Genomic DNA, 15,569 nt, shown 5'->3' on the forward strand with positions numbered 1-15,569 from the left:
AACATGGCTTTTTCTGGGGGACATTGTATATGCAAACCAGTACAGGTGCTATAGGCTACAGTTCCACCATGTCATTTACCTCCTTCCAGCCATTCCAACACCGCAGCATCCAAAAAATTTGTATAATTAAATAAAGTTTTGGTATTCATAGACCTTTGTTCAATGTTATCTTGTTTGTTGCTACTCCTTCCTCTCACTTAATCTCTTTCTCCATCTTCAGGGGAGTCTAGGCAGTGAGTACCCTAACTTGTTCATATTACAAGGGTGTGTTGACGGTAGGGAGAAGGGGGCTGCATCTGATAGTTGATCTTAAGAGGCTGTTTCCTCTGGTATTTAGGACTTGTCTGGTATAGGAGCACTCTAGTGGATTTAAGTTTCTGAACAATAAAACTTTGAGTGCATCTTTTATAGAATATCAGGTAGGGATTTAGGTATTTGGGGACTACTTTTGGTAAGGGCATGGCATGCTGTGGCCATTTGGGATGTCTAACTGGAGCTTGCATAAGAGAAACCTCCAGGATAGCCTCTTGACTATTTAGGATCTCTCAGCCACTATGACCTCAGCTTGTTACATTAACATCCTTTTTCTGTTCCAGGATCCAGTCTAGGATCCTATGTTGCATTTTGTTGTGTCTCCTTAGTATCTGTTCTGGTTTGCTAATGCTGCTGTTATGCAAAATACCAGAAATGGATTGGCTTTTATAACGGGCATTTATTAGGTTACAAATAACCTAAGTTCTCAGGCCATAGAAGTGGCTCAAGAAGAGGAGACCTTCACTGAAAAATGGCTGCAATGGTGTCTGGAACACCTCTTTCAGTTGGGCAGGCATGTGGCTGTCATCTTCTGGTCCTTTGCCCCTGGGTTGTATTTCAAAATGTTTTTCTCCAAAATGGCTCTGGGCTTCTGTCTTCACTCCTCTCTCTCAGCTCCTGTGCCTCCTTGCTTCTTTCTCCCAGGGTGTTTCTCTCTAAGAGTCTGGGGCTCCTCCCTAGCTTCTCTGGGACAAACTCTGGGCTTCACCTCTTAGCTTAGCATCTGCAAGTGTTCTTCTGTCTGCATCTCCAAGTGTCTCCAAGCATCAACAAGCATTTGGGTCTGTGTTAGCTCTTCTCTCTTAAATACTCCAGTGAACTAATCAAGACCTACCCTGAATGGGAGGGGCCACACTTCCATGGAAATAATCTAATCAAAAGTATCACCCACAGTTGGGTGAGTCACATCTCCATGGAAGCACTGAATCAAAAGTTTCCACTCTGATCAAAATACTAATAAATCTGCCCCCACATGATTGCATTAAAGAACATGTCTTTTTGGGGGACGTAATATATCCAAACTGGCACAATACCCAGTCTGTCAAAGTTCCTCAGTCTTTCCTTGGCTTACAAAAATTTTTATAAGGGAATGAGAAGAGGCTTATAATATATATGGAGTAAAAAGTGTTATTTCATCTCTTTAAAAATTTATAAGAACCTGAATAAAAATCTTTACTTTTTCATTTAAAAAGTTACAAAAGTATTGTTAAAAAATTGAAACAATATATAAGACAAAGTAAAAAGTGGTGACACATTCCCAGAGATAACTACTGTTAACAGTTTGCTGTATATCCTTTTTTTCCTTGTAAAAATTTTCTGAACAGTTTTATTCACACACCATACAATTCATCCAAAGTGTACAATTAGTGGTTCTCAGTATAATCACAGAGTTCTGCTTTTACTGCCACAATAAATTTTAGAACATTTTTGTTGCTCCAAAAAAGAAAACCCTGATGCCCCTTATCCCCCCTATCATTGACGCTTAGCATTGGTGTGGTACCTCCTTACAAGTGATGGGAGAATATTAAGATATTATTGTTAACTACAGTCCATAGTTTGAACTAGGTGTATTTTCCCCGATATACTACCCTGTTATTAATACCTTGTAATAGTGACATACATTTGTTCTAGTTTATGGAAGAACATTCTTTTGTTTGTACTATTTACCATCTTCATCATCCACAACAGGGTTTACTATGTTATATAGTCCCCAGTTTCATCCTCTAGTTTTCTTTCTAGTGATTTACACAACCCTAAACTTCCCCTTTCAATCACACTCACACGTACAGTTCAGAGCTGTTAATTACACGCATAATGTATACTACCATCACCTCTATTTACAAACATTTACAATCAACATTATTAAAAAATTCTGCACAAATTAAGTTTGAATTCCCCATTCTCTACTCTTCTTCTATTTTCTGGTTAGTTCATGTTAGTGAGATCATACATATTTGTCCTTTTGTGTCTGGCTTATTTCACGTAACATAATGTTCTCAAGGTTCATCCATGTTGTCACATGCATCAGGACTTCATTACTTCTTACAGCTGAATAATATTCCATCGTATGTATATACCACATTTTGTTTATCCATTCATCAGTGGATGGACACTTGGGTTGTTTCCATCTTTTGGCAATTGTGAATAGTGCTGCCATGAACGTCAGTGTGCAAATGTCTGCTTAAACCTTTATGATTGTTATTTCTTCTTGGTGAATTGCCCCTTGTATTAATATATATAATGTCCTTTGTGCTAGTTTGGATGTATTATGTCCCCAAAAATGCCATGTTCTTTGATACAGTCTTTTGGGGACAGATGTATTAGTGTTGATTAGGTTGTTATCCTTTGATTATTTCCATGGAGATGTGACTCAGTCAACTGTGGTCGAGGCCTTTGATTGGATAATTTCCATGGAGGTGTTACCCACACATTCAGGGTGGTCTTAATTGAATCACTGGAGCTCTATAAAAGTGTTCACAGACAGAAGGAGGTGCTGCAGCCAAGAGATACACTTTGAAGAACATACAGGAGCTGAGAGTGGAGCTGGAGCACAACCTGGGATCAGCAGAAGTGCCTTCCCAGCTAACAGAGTTTTTCTGGATGCTACTGGCCTTCCTTCAGTGAATGTATACTTGTGTTGATGCCTTCATTTGGACATTTTCATGGCCTTCAGACTGTAACTTTATAACCAAATAAACCTTCTTTATAAAAGCCAGTCCATTTCTGGTATTTTGCATAACGGCAGCATTAGCAAACTGGAACATCCTTCTTTGTCTATTATAATATTTTTGCATTTAAAGTCTATTTTGTCCAGTATCAGTATAGCTACCCTAGCTCTTTTTTTGATTACTGTTTGCATGGAATATATTTTTTCCAGCCTTTCACTTTCAACCTCTTTGTATCCTTGGGTCTACAGTGAGTCTCTTGTTGACAACATATAAACGGATCATATATTTTTACCATTGTGCCAATCTATGTCTTTGGATTGGGGTGTTTAATCGATTAACATTCAATGTTATTACTGTGTAGGCAGTACTTACTTCAACAATTCTATCCTTTGGCTTTTGTTTGTCATAGCTTATTTTAATCTTTCTTTTTACCCTTTTAGTTACCCTTACTGATAATCTTCATTTTTGTACTTTCCTCCAAGCCTCTATCTCCTGTCTTTTCTTTTCAGCCTGCAGAACTCGTTTAGTATTTCTTGTAGGGTAGGTCTCTTACTACCAAAGTCTCTCAGCTTCTGTTTATCTGTAAATACTTTAAACTCTCCTTCATTTTGATGGACAGTTTTGGTTGATAAAGAATTCTTGGCTGGCGATTTTTTTTCACTTGGTATCTTAAATATATCATACCCTGCTTTCTTGCCTCCATGGTTTCTGATGAGGAATTGGAGCTCAGTCTTATTGAGTGTCCCTTGTCTGTGGTGTATTGTTTTTCTCTTGCTGCTTAAGAATTCTCTTTGGCATTTGATGCTCTGATTAGTATGTGTCTTGGAGTGAGTCTGTTCAGATTTATTTTGTTTGGTGTATGTTGTGCTTCTTAGATATGGATATTTATTTCTTTTTTTAGAGTTGGGAAAAATTTTGGCCATTATTTCCTCAGATATTCTTTTTGCACCTTTTTCCTTCTCTTCTCCCTTTGGGACACCATTTTGTGTATGTTTGTGTGCTTCATGCAGTCATTGAATTCCCTCAGCCCCGCTTGATTTTCCCATTCTTTTTTCTGTCTCTTTTGTTTGTTTGATTTCAGATGTTCTGTCTTCTAGCTTGCTGATCCTTTTTCTGCCTTTTCAAATCTGTTGTTTACTTCCAGTGTATTTTTTTAAAATTCAGTTTTATTGAGCTATATTCACAAACCATACAGTCATCCACAGTGTGCAATCACTTGTTCACAGTATCATTATATAGTTGTGCATTCATCACCACAATTTTTGAACATTTTCATTACCACAAGAAAAAGAATAAGAATAAAAATTAAAGTAAAATAGAACACCCAAAACATCCTGTACACCCCTCCTCCTCCTTTTTATTCATTTACTTTTTGTCCTCATTTTTCTACTCATCTCTCCATACACTGGATAAAGGGAGTGGGAACCACAAGGTTTTCACATCACACAGTCATATATTGTAAGCTATATAGTTATACTGTTGTCTTCAAGAATCAGGGCTACTGGGTTGCAGTTCAACAGTTTCAGGTATTTCCTTCTAGCTATTCCAATACACTAAAAACTATATTGCATAAGAATAACCTCAAGAATGACTTCTCGACTCTATTTGAAATCTCTCAGCCACTGAAACTTTATTTTTTTTCATTTCTTTTCCCCCTTTGATCCAAGAAGGCTTTTTCAATTTCACGATGTCAGGGCCAAGCTCATCCCCTTGAGTCATGTCCCACATTGCCAGGGAGAGTTACAGCCCTAGGAGTCATGTCCCACATAATGAGTTTACCTGCAGAGTTTGCCTAGAGAGAGTGGCCACATCTAAGCAACAAAAGAGGTTCTCTGGGAGTGACTCTTAGGCACAACTTTAGGTAGGCTTAGCCTCTCCTTTGCAGTAACAAGCTTCATAAGGGCAAACCCCAAGATCGAGGGCTCGGCCTTCTAAATTGGTAGTCTCAGATGCTTGTGAGACTATCAGTAATTCCCCACATGGGGAAGTTTAATATTTCCACAGTTTCCCCCAGTCCCTCAAGGGGGCTTTGCAAATACATTTTTATTCTCTACCCAAATCACTCTGGGATGTATTGGGACTTCAACTAACTTGTACAAACCAACCAGATTTCACTCCCTGTTCAAAGTTCCATGTAATTATCGTGTTTGAATAAACTCATCATACAAGTTAAATTATATTGTGTGTAACAAAAAATATAGATTTTACACCTAATAAACCTCTCTTCCTTTGGTCTCACACAGAAGTTGAAGTTTTAAAGCACCATTAAAAATGCCCTTTACCCTTTAGTCTGATTTACCTTAGTCCTAACCAAGTCCGATTTGTTCATATCTCTAATTGAAGTCTGATCTCTTTTTCAGACTCTGTAACATTTGCTATATGGGGTAATACTGACATTCATAGCTGCTGGACTCTGGCTCTGAGTCTCAGGTGTCTCAGATATCCAAAGTTTCAGGGACCCGCCAGGTTATACACAAAGAGCTCAGCATCTCAGAATTTAGAAATAGCCATTATAACTCAGAAATAGATGTAACTGCTGTAAGAGTTTATAATCTAGGAACCTTTACAGTAAGCCTTCCCTTGATATCCTGTGCTCTCAAATTTAATTCTCAGAGTTTGCACATTGTAGTTAGTCCATATTAATGAGACATTATAATGTTTGTCTTTTCGTTTTCTGGTTTATTTCACTCAACATACTGTCCTCAATGTCCATTCACCTAGTTGCATACCTCACAACTTCATTCTCTCTTGTAGCAAGTCAATATTCCTTTGAATATATATAACCACAGTTCACCATTCCTTTTAGCAGCCGATGTACCCTTAGGCCACTTCCATCCATTGTGATTCGTGACTACTGCCACCATAAACCCCACTGTGCAAATGTCCATTTGTGTCCCTTTTTTCATTTCTCCCAAGTATATACTCAATAACAGGGTTGCAGGACCATATGGCAACACCATGCTTAGCTTCCTGTAGAACCACCACACTGCCCTCTAGATGGGCTCTACCATTCTACTTCCCCATCGGCAGTGATTAGGTACATTCCTCTCTCCACATTTTCTCCAGCACTTTGTATCCCTCTGTTTATTTTTTAGACAGTTTAATTCACAAACCATACATTCCCTCCTAAGTAAACTATCAGTGGTTCCCTGTATACTCACATAGTTATGCATTTACCACCACTATCTATATGAGGACATTTCCATTTCTTCCACAAAGAAAGAGGAAAAGGTGAAACAAGCAAAAAGAAAAAAACAAAAAGGAAGAAAAAAATGGCAACTAAAAAAGCAACAATTGAAAAAATAATATTAAAATAATGTACAATAAAAAGATCAGACAACACCACCAATGCCAAGAATCCCAACCCCTCTCTTATATCTCCCTCTTACAGACATTTATCTTTGGTATATTGCCTTTGTTATAATTTATGAAGCATATTACAATGTTACTGTTAACTATAGATTCTAGTTTGTATTGATTGTATTTTTCCCCAAGACCATCCCGTTTTCAACACCTTGCAAAGAAACATTCTTTTGTTCTCCCTCATGTAAAAACATTCTTATTCTTATATTTGTAAATTTGATCACAATCACTGACCACTCTAGGTTTCACTAAGTTATACCGTCCCAATTTTTTTCTTCTCTCTTTCCTTCTGGTGTCCTACATGCCCTTAACCTTCCTCTTTCAACCGTATTCACAGTCATCTTTGTTCAGTGCACTTAACAATATGTGCTGCCATCACCCAGTATTGTGCTATCTATTTCTGGATCTATACAATCAATTGTGTTGAACATTCTGTAATCCTTCAGCTTCAAATGTCTGATCTCTACCCTCTTTCTATGTCCTGATATCTTCATTTCTGCAGTTCAGAATTGTCCTTTTTTTGATTGACTCTGGAGAGTTTTCAGTAGGTGTTTACATTGCCATGTTGATGATGTCACTACTTCCAGTATATTTTTATTCTCATCTGTTTTGCCTTTCATTCCCTTAATGTTATTTTTCCTTGCATGCTTTCAAATTCTTTCTGCTCAGTCAGTGTCCTCTTACTATCCTTTATCTCTTTAGCCATGTTTTCCTTCATCTCTTTGAATTGATTTAGCAGATTTGTTTGAACATCTTTGATTAATTGTTCCAGATTCTGCATCTCCTCCAACTTTTTAATTCGTTTCTTTGACTGGGCCATATCTTCCTGTTTCTTAGTGTGGCTCATTATATTTTGCTAATATCTGGGCATCTGATTATCTTGATGGGATTATTCTGGAGGTTGGTTTCTCTCTCTTATCAAAGTTTTTAGTGTTGATTGGGTTTGTGTTAGCGTTCTTCTTTGACAGTTGGTTCATCAGTATTTCCCAGCTGAAACAGGGCCAGGTACCTAGGGAGAGGGTCAGGAAAGACTCCAAAAAGCCTTTTTTTTTCCCTTCAGCTTCCCAAGGCTGTGCTTTCCTGATCTGCCCAGCAGATGGGGATCTTTTGCAAACTATTCCTTACAGCCCTGTGAAGGCAGGGTATTTTTAGCTCTTTTCCAGCTCTGCCTCAATCTCTTGGTCCTGTATTTCTCTGGCTGCTTCACAGTACTCCCCTGGTTTCTGGAGCCCCATAACAGTTGATTCGGTGAGTTTCTGCCTAACCACTCACTGTTTTTGGAGAGGAATGAGCCCTATTTTGCCATCTTCCTGGAAGTCTGTATACGGATTCTTGTATTCTGTGTGTACTGAGTTTATTTCTGATACTGAATGCAAGTTTTTTTGCTTTTAAATGGTATCAATAAAAAAAAGAGAGGAGCAGGTAAAAGAAAACATTCATATAGAGTTGAGGTGAAACAGTTCTCTAATGAACTATAGAACTGTATGTTTGTACTTTCTTGGTGATTTTTACTCCTCTGCTCTGTAAAATTGATTTACAGAATCATAGTTTAGGACATGTTATAATGTATATCATTTATAGTTGATTAAATGTGGTATTACTTATCATCTATATCAAATGTTGCTCTATCAGCATCCAACTGTAGTATTATGAATATGTGTTTTCCCTGGGAGAAAATGCATAACTCAAAGCATATTAGAACTAGAAGATCTTAGTAATTTTCTAGTTTAACTCCCTGGCTTTACGTATGAATAAATTGGACATAAGCTTTGATTTCAGTATTTTTTTAATGACACTGTCTGCAAGAGAGGAGTATCCCTTTATAGTATGTGCTTAATTCATGAAGTGATCTAATTAAAAAGGACTTTTTAAAAAGATGTTGATTCTGTAACAGAATTTGGTTGAGAATGGGCAAAGAGTGGAATGATATTTGTGGTTCTTCCAGGAAAATCTCAAATACATTCTGGAGGGGAGATACCTTCACAGCCATCAAGCAGCCTCTCTGTACAACCAGGGGCCCAGCCTAGGAAATCATCCCAACCCAGTGTCTCTGCCTCTCCTCAAGAAAAGTCACCTAGGACTCAAGCTTTCCAAGCCGAGGAAGAGATAGAGGATGGTGGACTCTTCATTCCAATGGGTAGGCTTGCTTTTTATTCTACTTTTTTTTAATTTTAAAGAAGATTTTTACTGATGTGTAATATGTAGAAAACTGTGCATATCCTAAAATGTATAGTTCACTAAATTTTCACAAACTGAATACACCCATGTAACCAGCAATCAGATGAATAAACAAAACATTACCAGTACCCCAGAAGATGCCCATATCCTCCCTTTCTATTATTATTAACTCCCTCACCCATTGGTAATCACTAGCCTGATTTCTACCAGGATAGATTGGTTCAACTATTTTGTATTATATATGAATGGAATCATGTAAATGTACTTCTTGTATTGGTTTTTTTCACTTAACGTTATGTTTATGAAATGTATCCATATTTTTGCAGGTAGCTGTAGATTGTTCTTTTTCATTGCTGTATTATATTCCATCACTTGAATATTCTACATTTTCTTTATTCTTTCAACTTTTTTTTTTTGACAGAGATGTTAATCTTTTTTTATTGTGGTAAAATATATTTAACATAAAATTTGCTATTTTAACCAGTGTACAATTCAGTGGCATTTAATTACATTCACAATGTTGTGCAACCACCACCAGTATCTATTTCCAAAACCTTTCCATCACACCAAACATAAACTCTGTACCAATTAAGTAATAACTCCCTATTCTCTCTTCCCATCAGTGCATTGAAACCTCTAATCTACCTTCTGGAATTTGCCTGTTCTAGATATTTTGAAAAAGTGGAATCATCCAATATTTGTCCTTATGTATCTGGCTTATTTCACTCGACTTGATGTTGTCAAGGTTCATCCATGTTGAGGAATGTAACAGAACTTCATTCCTTTTTATTGTTGAATAACATCCAATTGTATGGATATACTACATTTATTTATGCATTCTTCTGTTGATGGATACCTGGGTTGCTTCCACCTTTGGCTACTGTGAATAATGCCACTGAGAACATTAATGTACAAGGATCTGTTCAAATCTCTGTTTTCTGTTTTTTTGGGTATATACCAAGAAGCGGCGTTGCCAGATCATGTGGTGATTCTATGTTTAACTTTCTGAGGAACCGCCAAATTGTTTTCCACAGTGGCCGCACCATTTTACATTCCCACCAGCAGTGTATGAGGTTTCCAATTTCTCTACATCCTTGCCAAATTTTATTTTGTTTTTTTTTTAGATTAATACCATACTATTAAGTGTGAGTGGTGGTTTTGATTTGCATTTCCCTAATGGCTGATGATGCTGAGTACCTTTTCATTTACTTTTTGGCCATTTGTGTATCTACAGAGATATATTCTGAGTGGGTGTGGAATGTATATACACATCTTTATGTGTGCTGCTTATATTAGTAGTAGTTTTATTGGTTGCATCACCTGATCAGTCAGATAATGATAATAAGTCCACCTTTATCAATGATAAGTGTTAGACTGAGTAAATGTATTTTCCCAAATCTTAGTATAAAAGGCAATTTAAAAATGGACAATATATTTATTTAGTTAGGAAAGAAACGTGGAAATTTTGTTCATAAGATTTTTAAATATTGTGAAAGCTAAATAATACCATCTAATATTTATATAGCGCTTGATAGTTTAGCTGCATAACATCTGATTCTCCCCAAATCCCTGAAGTAGGCAGAGAAAATACTATAAAGATTTCACTTTTTAAGGAGTATTAAAGTTACACAAAAATTACAGCCATATTCACATAATATCAGATAGAAGAACACATTTGTCTAAATCCTGTTAACCCAACAAATGAAATTATTTAAACTGGTGTTACATGAATAATAGGTTTGCTGGACAGAGCAAATGCTTGCACAAAAGGCTCAGCAAGATCTGGAAGTTCTATTTAGATCATGTCTATATTATTAATTTTTAAAAAACTTTTTACTTTGAAATACTTTCAAACTTATAAGACAGTTACAAAAATAACACAAATCCCATACAGAGAACTCCAACATCCCCCTGTCCCTCCAGATACACAGATCCATCAATATTAACATTTTTTTAAAATGCAGTTTTGCTGGGATATATTCACATACCAAATAATCATCCAAAGTATGCAATCAGTGGTTCACAGTATCATCATATTGTTGTGCATTCATCACCATAATAAATTTTTGAACATTTTCATTACTCCAAAGAAAAAAATAAGAATAAAAGTAAAAATAAAAAAGAACAGCCAAAACCTCCCATACCCCTTTTCCCCCCATTATTTATTTATTTTTGTCTTTATTTTCTTACTCATCTGTCCATACACTGTATAAAGGGAGTGTCATTTGCAAGGTTTTCACAATTAAACAGTCACACCATAAAAGCTATATAGTTATACAATCATTTACACTAATCAAGGCTCCTGGATTACAGTTCAACAGTTTCAGGTGTTTCCTTCTCGCTATTCTAATACTGAAAACTAAAAAGGGATACCTATATAATGCATAAGAATAACCTCCAGAATGATCTCTAGACTCTTTGAAATCTCTCAGCCACTGAAACTTTGTTTCATTTCTCTTCCCCCTTTTGATCCATGAAGGCTTTCTCAATCCCATGATGTCAAGGCCAGGAGTATGTCCCATGTTGCCAGGGAGATTTACACCCCTGGGATTCATGTCCCACAAAGCGGGGGAAGGCAGTGAGTTTATCTGCAGAGCCAGCCTAGAGAGAGAGGCCACATCTGAGAAACAAATCAAGTTCTCTGGGGGTAACTCTTAGGCGTAATTATAAGTAGGCTTAGCGTCTCCTTTGCAGAATAAGTTTCATAAGGGCAAGCCCCAAGATCAAGGGCTTGGCCTATTAAATTGGTAGTCCCCACTGCTTGGAGAATATCAGGATTTCCCCAGGTGGGGAAGTTTCATATTTCTACTTTCTTCCCTCAAGGGGGCCTAGCAAATACTTTTTTATTCTCTGCCCAGATTACTCTGGGATATATTGGGGCATCACACTAATCTGTACAAACCAACAAGATCTCACTCCCTTTTCAAGGTTCCATGTAATGATGGTGTTCATATAAACTGACCATACAAGTTAAATTAGTGTCCTATAGAAAATACATATTTTGCACCAAATAAACATCTCTTCCTTTGGTCTCACACAGAAATTGAGGTTTTAAAACACAGTGAATATCATCCTTTACCCTTTGGTCTGATTTGCCTTAGTCCTAACCAGATTAGCTTCATTCATATCTCTAATTGAAGTCTTATCTCTTTTTCAGCTTTTTTGTTGTTGTTGTTCTTTTTCAGCTTTTTTTTTTTAACAGTTACTGTTTAGGGTAATGCTTTCATAGTTGCTGAACTCTAGCTCTGAGTCTCATGTGTCACACAGATACCTGAAGTTCCAGGGAACAACCAGGTTATACACAAAGATTTCTCAGCATCTCAGAATTTAGAAATAACCATTGACAACTAAGGAATGGATGTGACTGCTCAAATAGCTTACAGTCTAGGAACCTTTACAATAAGCCTTCCCCTGATAACCTGTGCTCTTGAATTCAATTCTCAGAGTTTGCACATTTTATTTAATCCATTTTAGTGAGGTGTTATAATATTTGTCTTTTCACTTCTGGCTTATTTCATTCAACACACTGTCCTGAAGGTTCTTTCACTTAATTGCATGCCTTGCACCTTCATTCCTTCTTGGGCGGCTCAGTATTCCATTGTATGTATACACCACAGTTTGCCCTTCCGTTGATCTTGATGTACCCTTAGGCCACCTCCATCCATTGCAAAATAATAACATTTTGCCAAATTTGCTGTATCTTTCTACTTTATCTGTCCGTCCATCCATCCGTTTTGGAACATATGAGTGTTAAGTTATACGCATCATCCTCCTTGAACATTTAAAACTGCCGTAAACATTTCCCGAGAAAAAGGATACTCACTTATGTAACCACCATAAGTGCAGTAGTCAAGTTCAAGATATTTAACATTGATCTAAAGTTCACAGTCTTATATTCCCATTTTTTCATATGCCCCAATAATACTCTTTAAAAAAATTTTTTTTTTTTCACTTTCTTTCAAAGTTTTTAATTCTCTGGGATTGAGCTCAAGGGGAGGGTGGAGTGCAGAGCCTGGCTTTCCAGGAAGCCTTTCTGGGGGCAGTAGAAGTTGCTGGAAAGCTGGTGCTGTTATGCTTGTTCTGGCTGAAGGCTGTCCTGGGCCCTGAAGGTCTCCAGGATGTCTGTTGCTGACAGGGCGACGCAGGAATGAGACACGGACACAAAGCTAAGAATTAAGCTAAGTGGACGACAGTGCAGCCTTGCTCCAGCTATTTATTTCAGAAGATCGGATATATATGCTAAAGGTGCTCAGGAGGGGGAGAGCCCACCAGATACCTATGTTTACATCAGGTGTATACAATCTAGGTTTACATCAGGTGAATACAATCTAGGTTTAAGACAATGGTAGTCACAAGACACACATCTTTACAGGGCGGGCCTGCATGGCATTCTATGCAGGCCTGCGGCTCAGCGTTCTAAGCCACCACCCTAGATATGCCTCAGGCAACATGGAAAACTCAGTTCCCCACAGATGTCCTTTCTTCCAGGTTTCTCTTCTGGGACATCTCCAGGAGCTGGTGTTTGGCTCACAGCCCTTCTAGGAACATGATGTCATGCTTCACTCATTTGTTTATCTGATGGGTACTTATGGGGTGCATGTGTCAGGAGCTGCTCCCTGGAGACACAATTGTGAGCGAGACAGAGAAGGACCCTGCTCCCATGGAGGTGACATTCAAATCATATGCTTCAGTGACTTCCAATCTGTTTATAATATGCGGAATCCAATGTTGGAGTGAAATGTTATGCAGATCTGTTCTGAGCCCTTGCAAACTGCAGAAAACTGGGAGTGGCATCCAGGTATAAAAAATTTTTAAATCCAATTTTATTTATATCTACTCACACAAAATACAGTCATTCCAAAGTATACAGTCAGTGGTTCACAGTATCATCACCTGGTTGTACATTCATCACCTTAATCAATTTTAGAATATTTTCATTACTCCGATAAAAAATAAAATAGAGGAAAAAAGAAAAAGGAAAAAGAAGGCTCAAAACATTCCATATCCCACATTTCCCCCCTCCCTATTACTGACCCCTGGTATTGGTGTGGTACATTTGTGACTGTTGATGAAAGAATATTAAGACATTACTATTAACTAGGGTCCATAGTTTGCAATAGGCACATTTTCCCCCATATATCACTCTGTTATTAACTCCTTGTAATAATGTTGCACATTTGTTTTAGTTCAGGAAGGAACTTTTTAATATTTGTACAGTTAATCACAGTCATCATCCACCACAAGATTCACTGTGTTATACTATCCCATGTTTTATCCTCTAGCTTTTCTTCTGGTGACATAGGTGACTCTAAACTTCCCCTTTCAACCACATAACACACAGTTAGCACTACTGATTATTCACAATAATGTGCTACTATCACCTCTATCCATTTCCAAACATTTAAATTCAACCTAGTTAAAAATTCTGCACAAACTAAGCATCCACTCCCCATTCTCTATCCTCATTCTATCTCATGATATCCTAGATTTCAAATCTATGAGTTTACTTATTATAGTAAGTAGTTCATATTAGTGAGATCATATAAAATTTGTCCTTTTGTGTCTGGCTTATTTCACTCAACATAATGTCCTCAGGGTTTATCCATGTTGTTGCATGCTTCAGGACTTCATTCCTTCTTACTGCTGAATAATATTCCATTGTATGTATATACCACCTTTTGTTTTCCTGTTCATCGGTTGATGGTCACTTGAGTTGTTTCCATCTTTTGGCAATTGTGAATAATGCTGCTATGAACATTGGTGTGCAAATGTCTGTTTGTGTCCCTGCTTTCAGTTCTGTGTATATACCAAGTATCAGGATTGCCAGATTTTAAGGCAACTGTATACTTAGCTTTCTGAGGAACCACCCAACTGTCTTCCACAGAGGCTGCACCATTCTGCATCCCACCAGGAGTGAATAAGTGTTCCTGTTTCTCCACATCCCTTCCAACACTTGTAGTTTCCTGTTTGTTTAATAATGGCCATTCTAGTAGGTGTGAAATGCTATCTCATTGTGTTTTTTTTACATTACTATAAAGGCAGTACTTATTACAACCATTTTATCCTTTACCTTTTATTTGTCAGAACTGTTTTTTCTCGTTTTATCCTTTTAGTTACCCTTACTGATAATCTTCATTTCTGTAGTCTCGTCCAAGCCTCTCTTTCCTGTTTTTTCTTTCTAGCCATATTTCTTTGTAGAGCAGGAATCTTGTTAACAAAGTTTCTCAGCTTCTGTTTTACCTGTGAATATTTTTAATTCTCCTTTATTCTGAAAGACAGTTTTGCCAGATAAAGAATTCTTTGCTGGCAGTTTTTCACTTTCAGTATGTTAATTGTATCATACCACTGCCTTCTTGCCTCCATGGTGTCAGATGAGAAATCAGCACTTAGTCTTATTTGGCTTCTTTTGTACATGATGATTCCCTTTTCTCTTGCTGCTTTCTGAATCTCTCCTTCTCTTTGGCATTTGACAGTATGATTAATATATGACTGTGAGTTGTTCTATTTGGATTTATTCTGTTTGGAATACATTAGGCTTCTTGGATTTGTATATTTATGTTTTTTATAAGGGTTGTAAAATTTTCAGTCATTATTTCCTGAAATATTCTTCCTGGCCCTTTTCCCTTCTCTTCTCCTTCTGGGACACCTGTGATGTGTACGTTTGTGTACTTCTTTTTGTCAATCATTTTCCTGAGACCCTGCTCAAATTTTTCCATTTTTTTCTCCATTTGTTCTTTTGTCTATTCAAATTTGGTTGTTCTCTCTTCTGGCTTGCTGATCCTTTTTTCTGCTTCTTCAAATCTGCTATTGTTTGTCTCTATTGTATTTTAAATTTCATCTACGTTGTCTTTCATTTCCATTAAGACCTGCTTTTTTCCTACGTATTCTTTCAAATTTTTCTTTGTGCTCACTTAATGTCTTCTTAATATCCTTTATCTCTTTAGCAATTTTGTTTGAATTTGTTTGGGAGATTTGTTTGAACATCTTTGATTATTGTTCTAAATTCTGGGTCTCCTCTATTTAATTTGTTCCTTTGGCAGGGCCATC

General features: G+C 37.1%; 1 protein-coding gene across 6 annotated transcripts in view; it reads left to right on the forward strand.

Annotated features, from left to right (window-relative positions):
* Positions 1-15,569, forward strand: part of GON4L (gon-4 like) — a 96,535-nt gene that overhangs the window by 7,343 nt on the left and 73,623 nt on the right. For all 6 annotated transcript variants that reach the window (XR_005215211.1, XM_037825777.1, XM_037825778.1 and 3 more), the window contains one exon: positions 8,290-8,481. Coding sequence is in view for 5 of the 6 variants with exons in the window: in XM_037825777.1 (XP_037681705.1) it covers positions 8,290-8,481 (192 nt within the window). In the remaining variant the exon portion in view is untranslated. The remainder of the gene's footprint in view (positions 1-8,289; positions 8,482-15,569) is intronic.

This window comes from Choloepus didactylus, chromosome 2 (assembly GCF_015220235.1).
Source record: "Choloepus didactylus isolate mChoDid1 chromosome 2, mChoDid1.pri, whole genome shotgun sequence".
Taxonomy (NCBI): domain Eukaryota; kingdom Metazoa; phylum Chordata; class Mammalia; order Pilosa; family Megalonychidae; genus Choloepus; species Choloepus didactylus.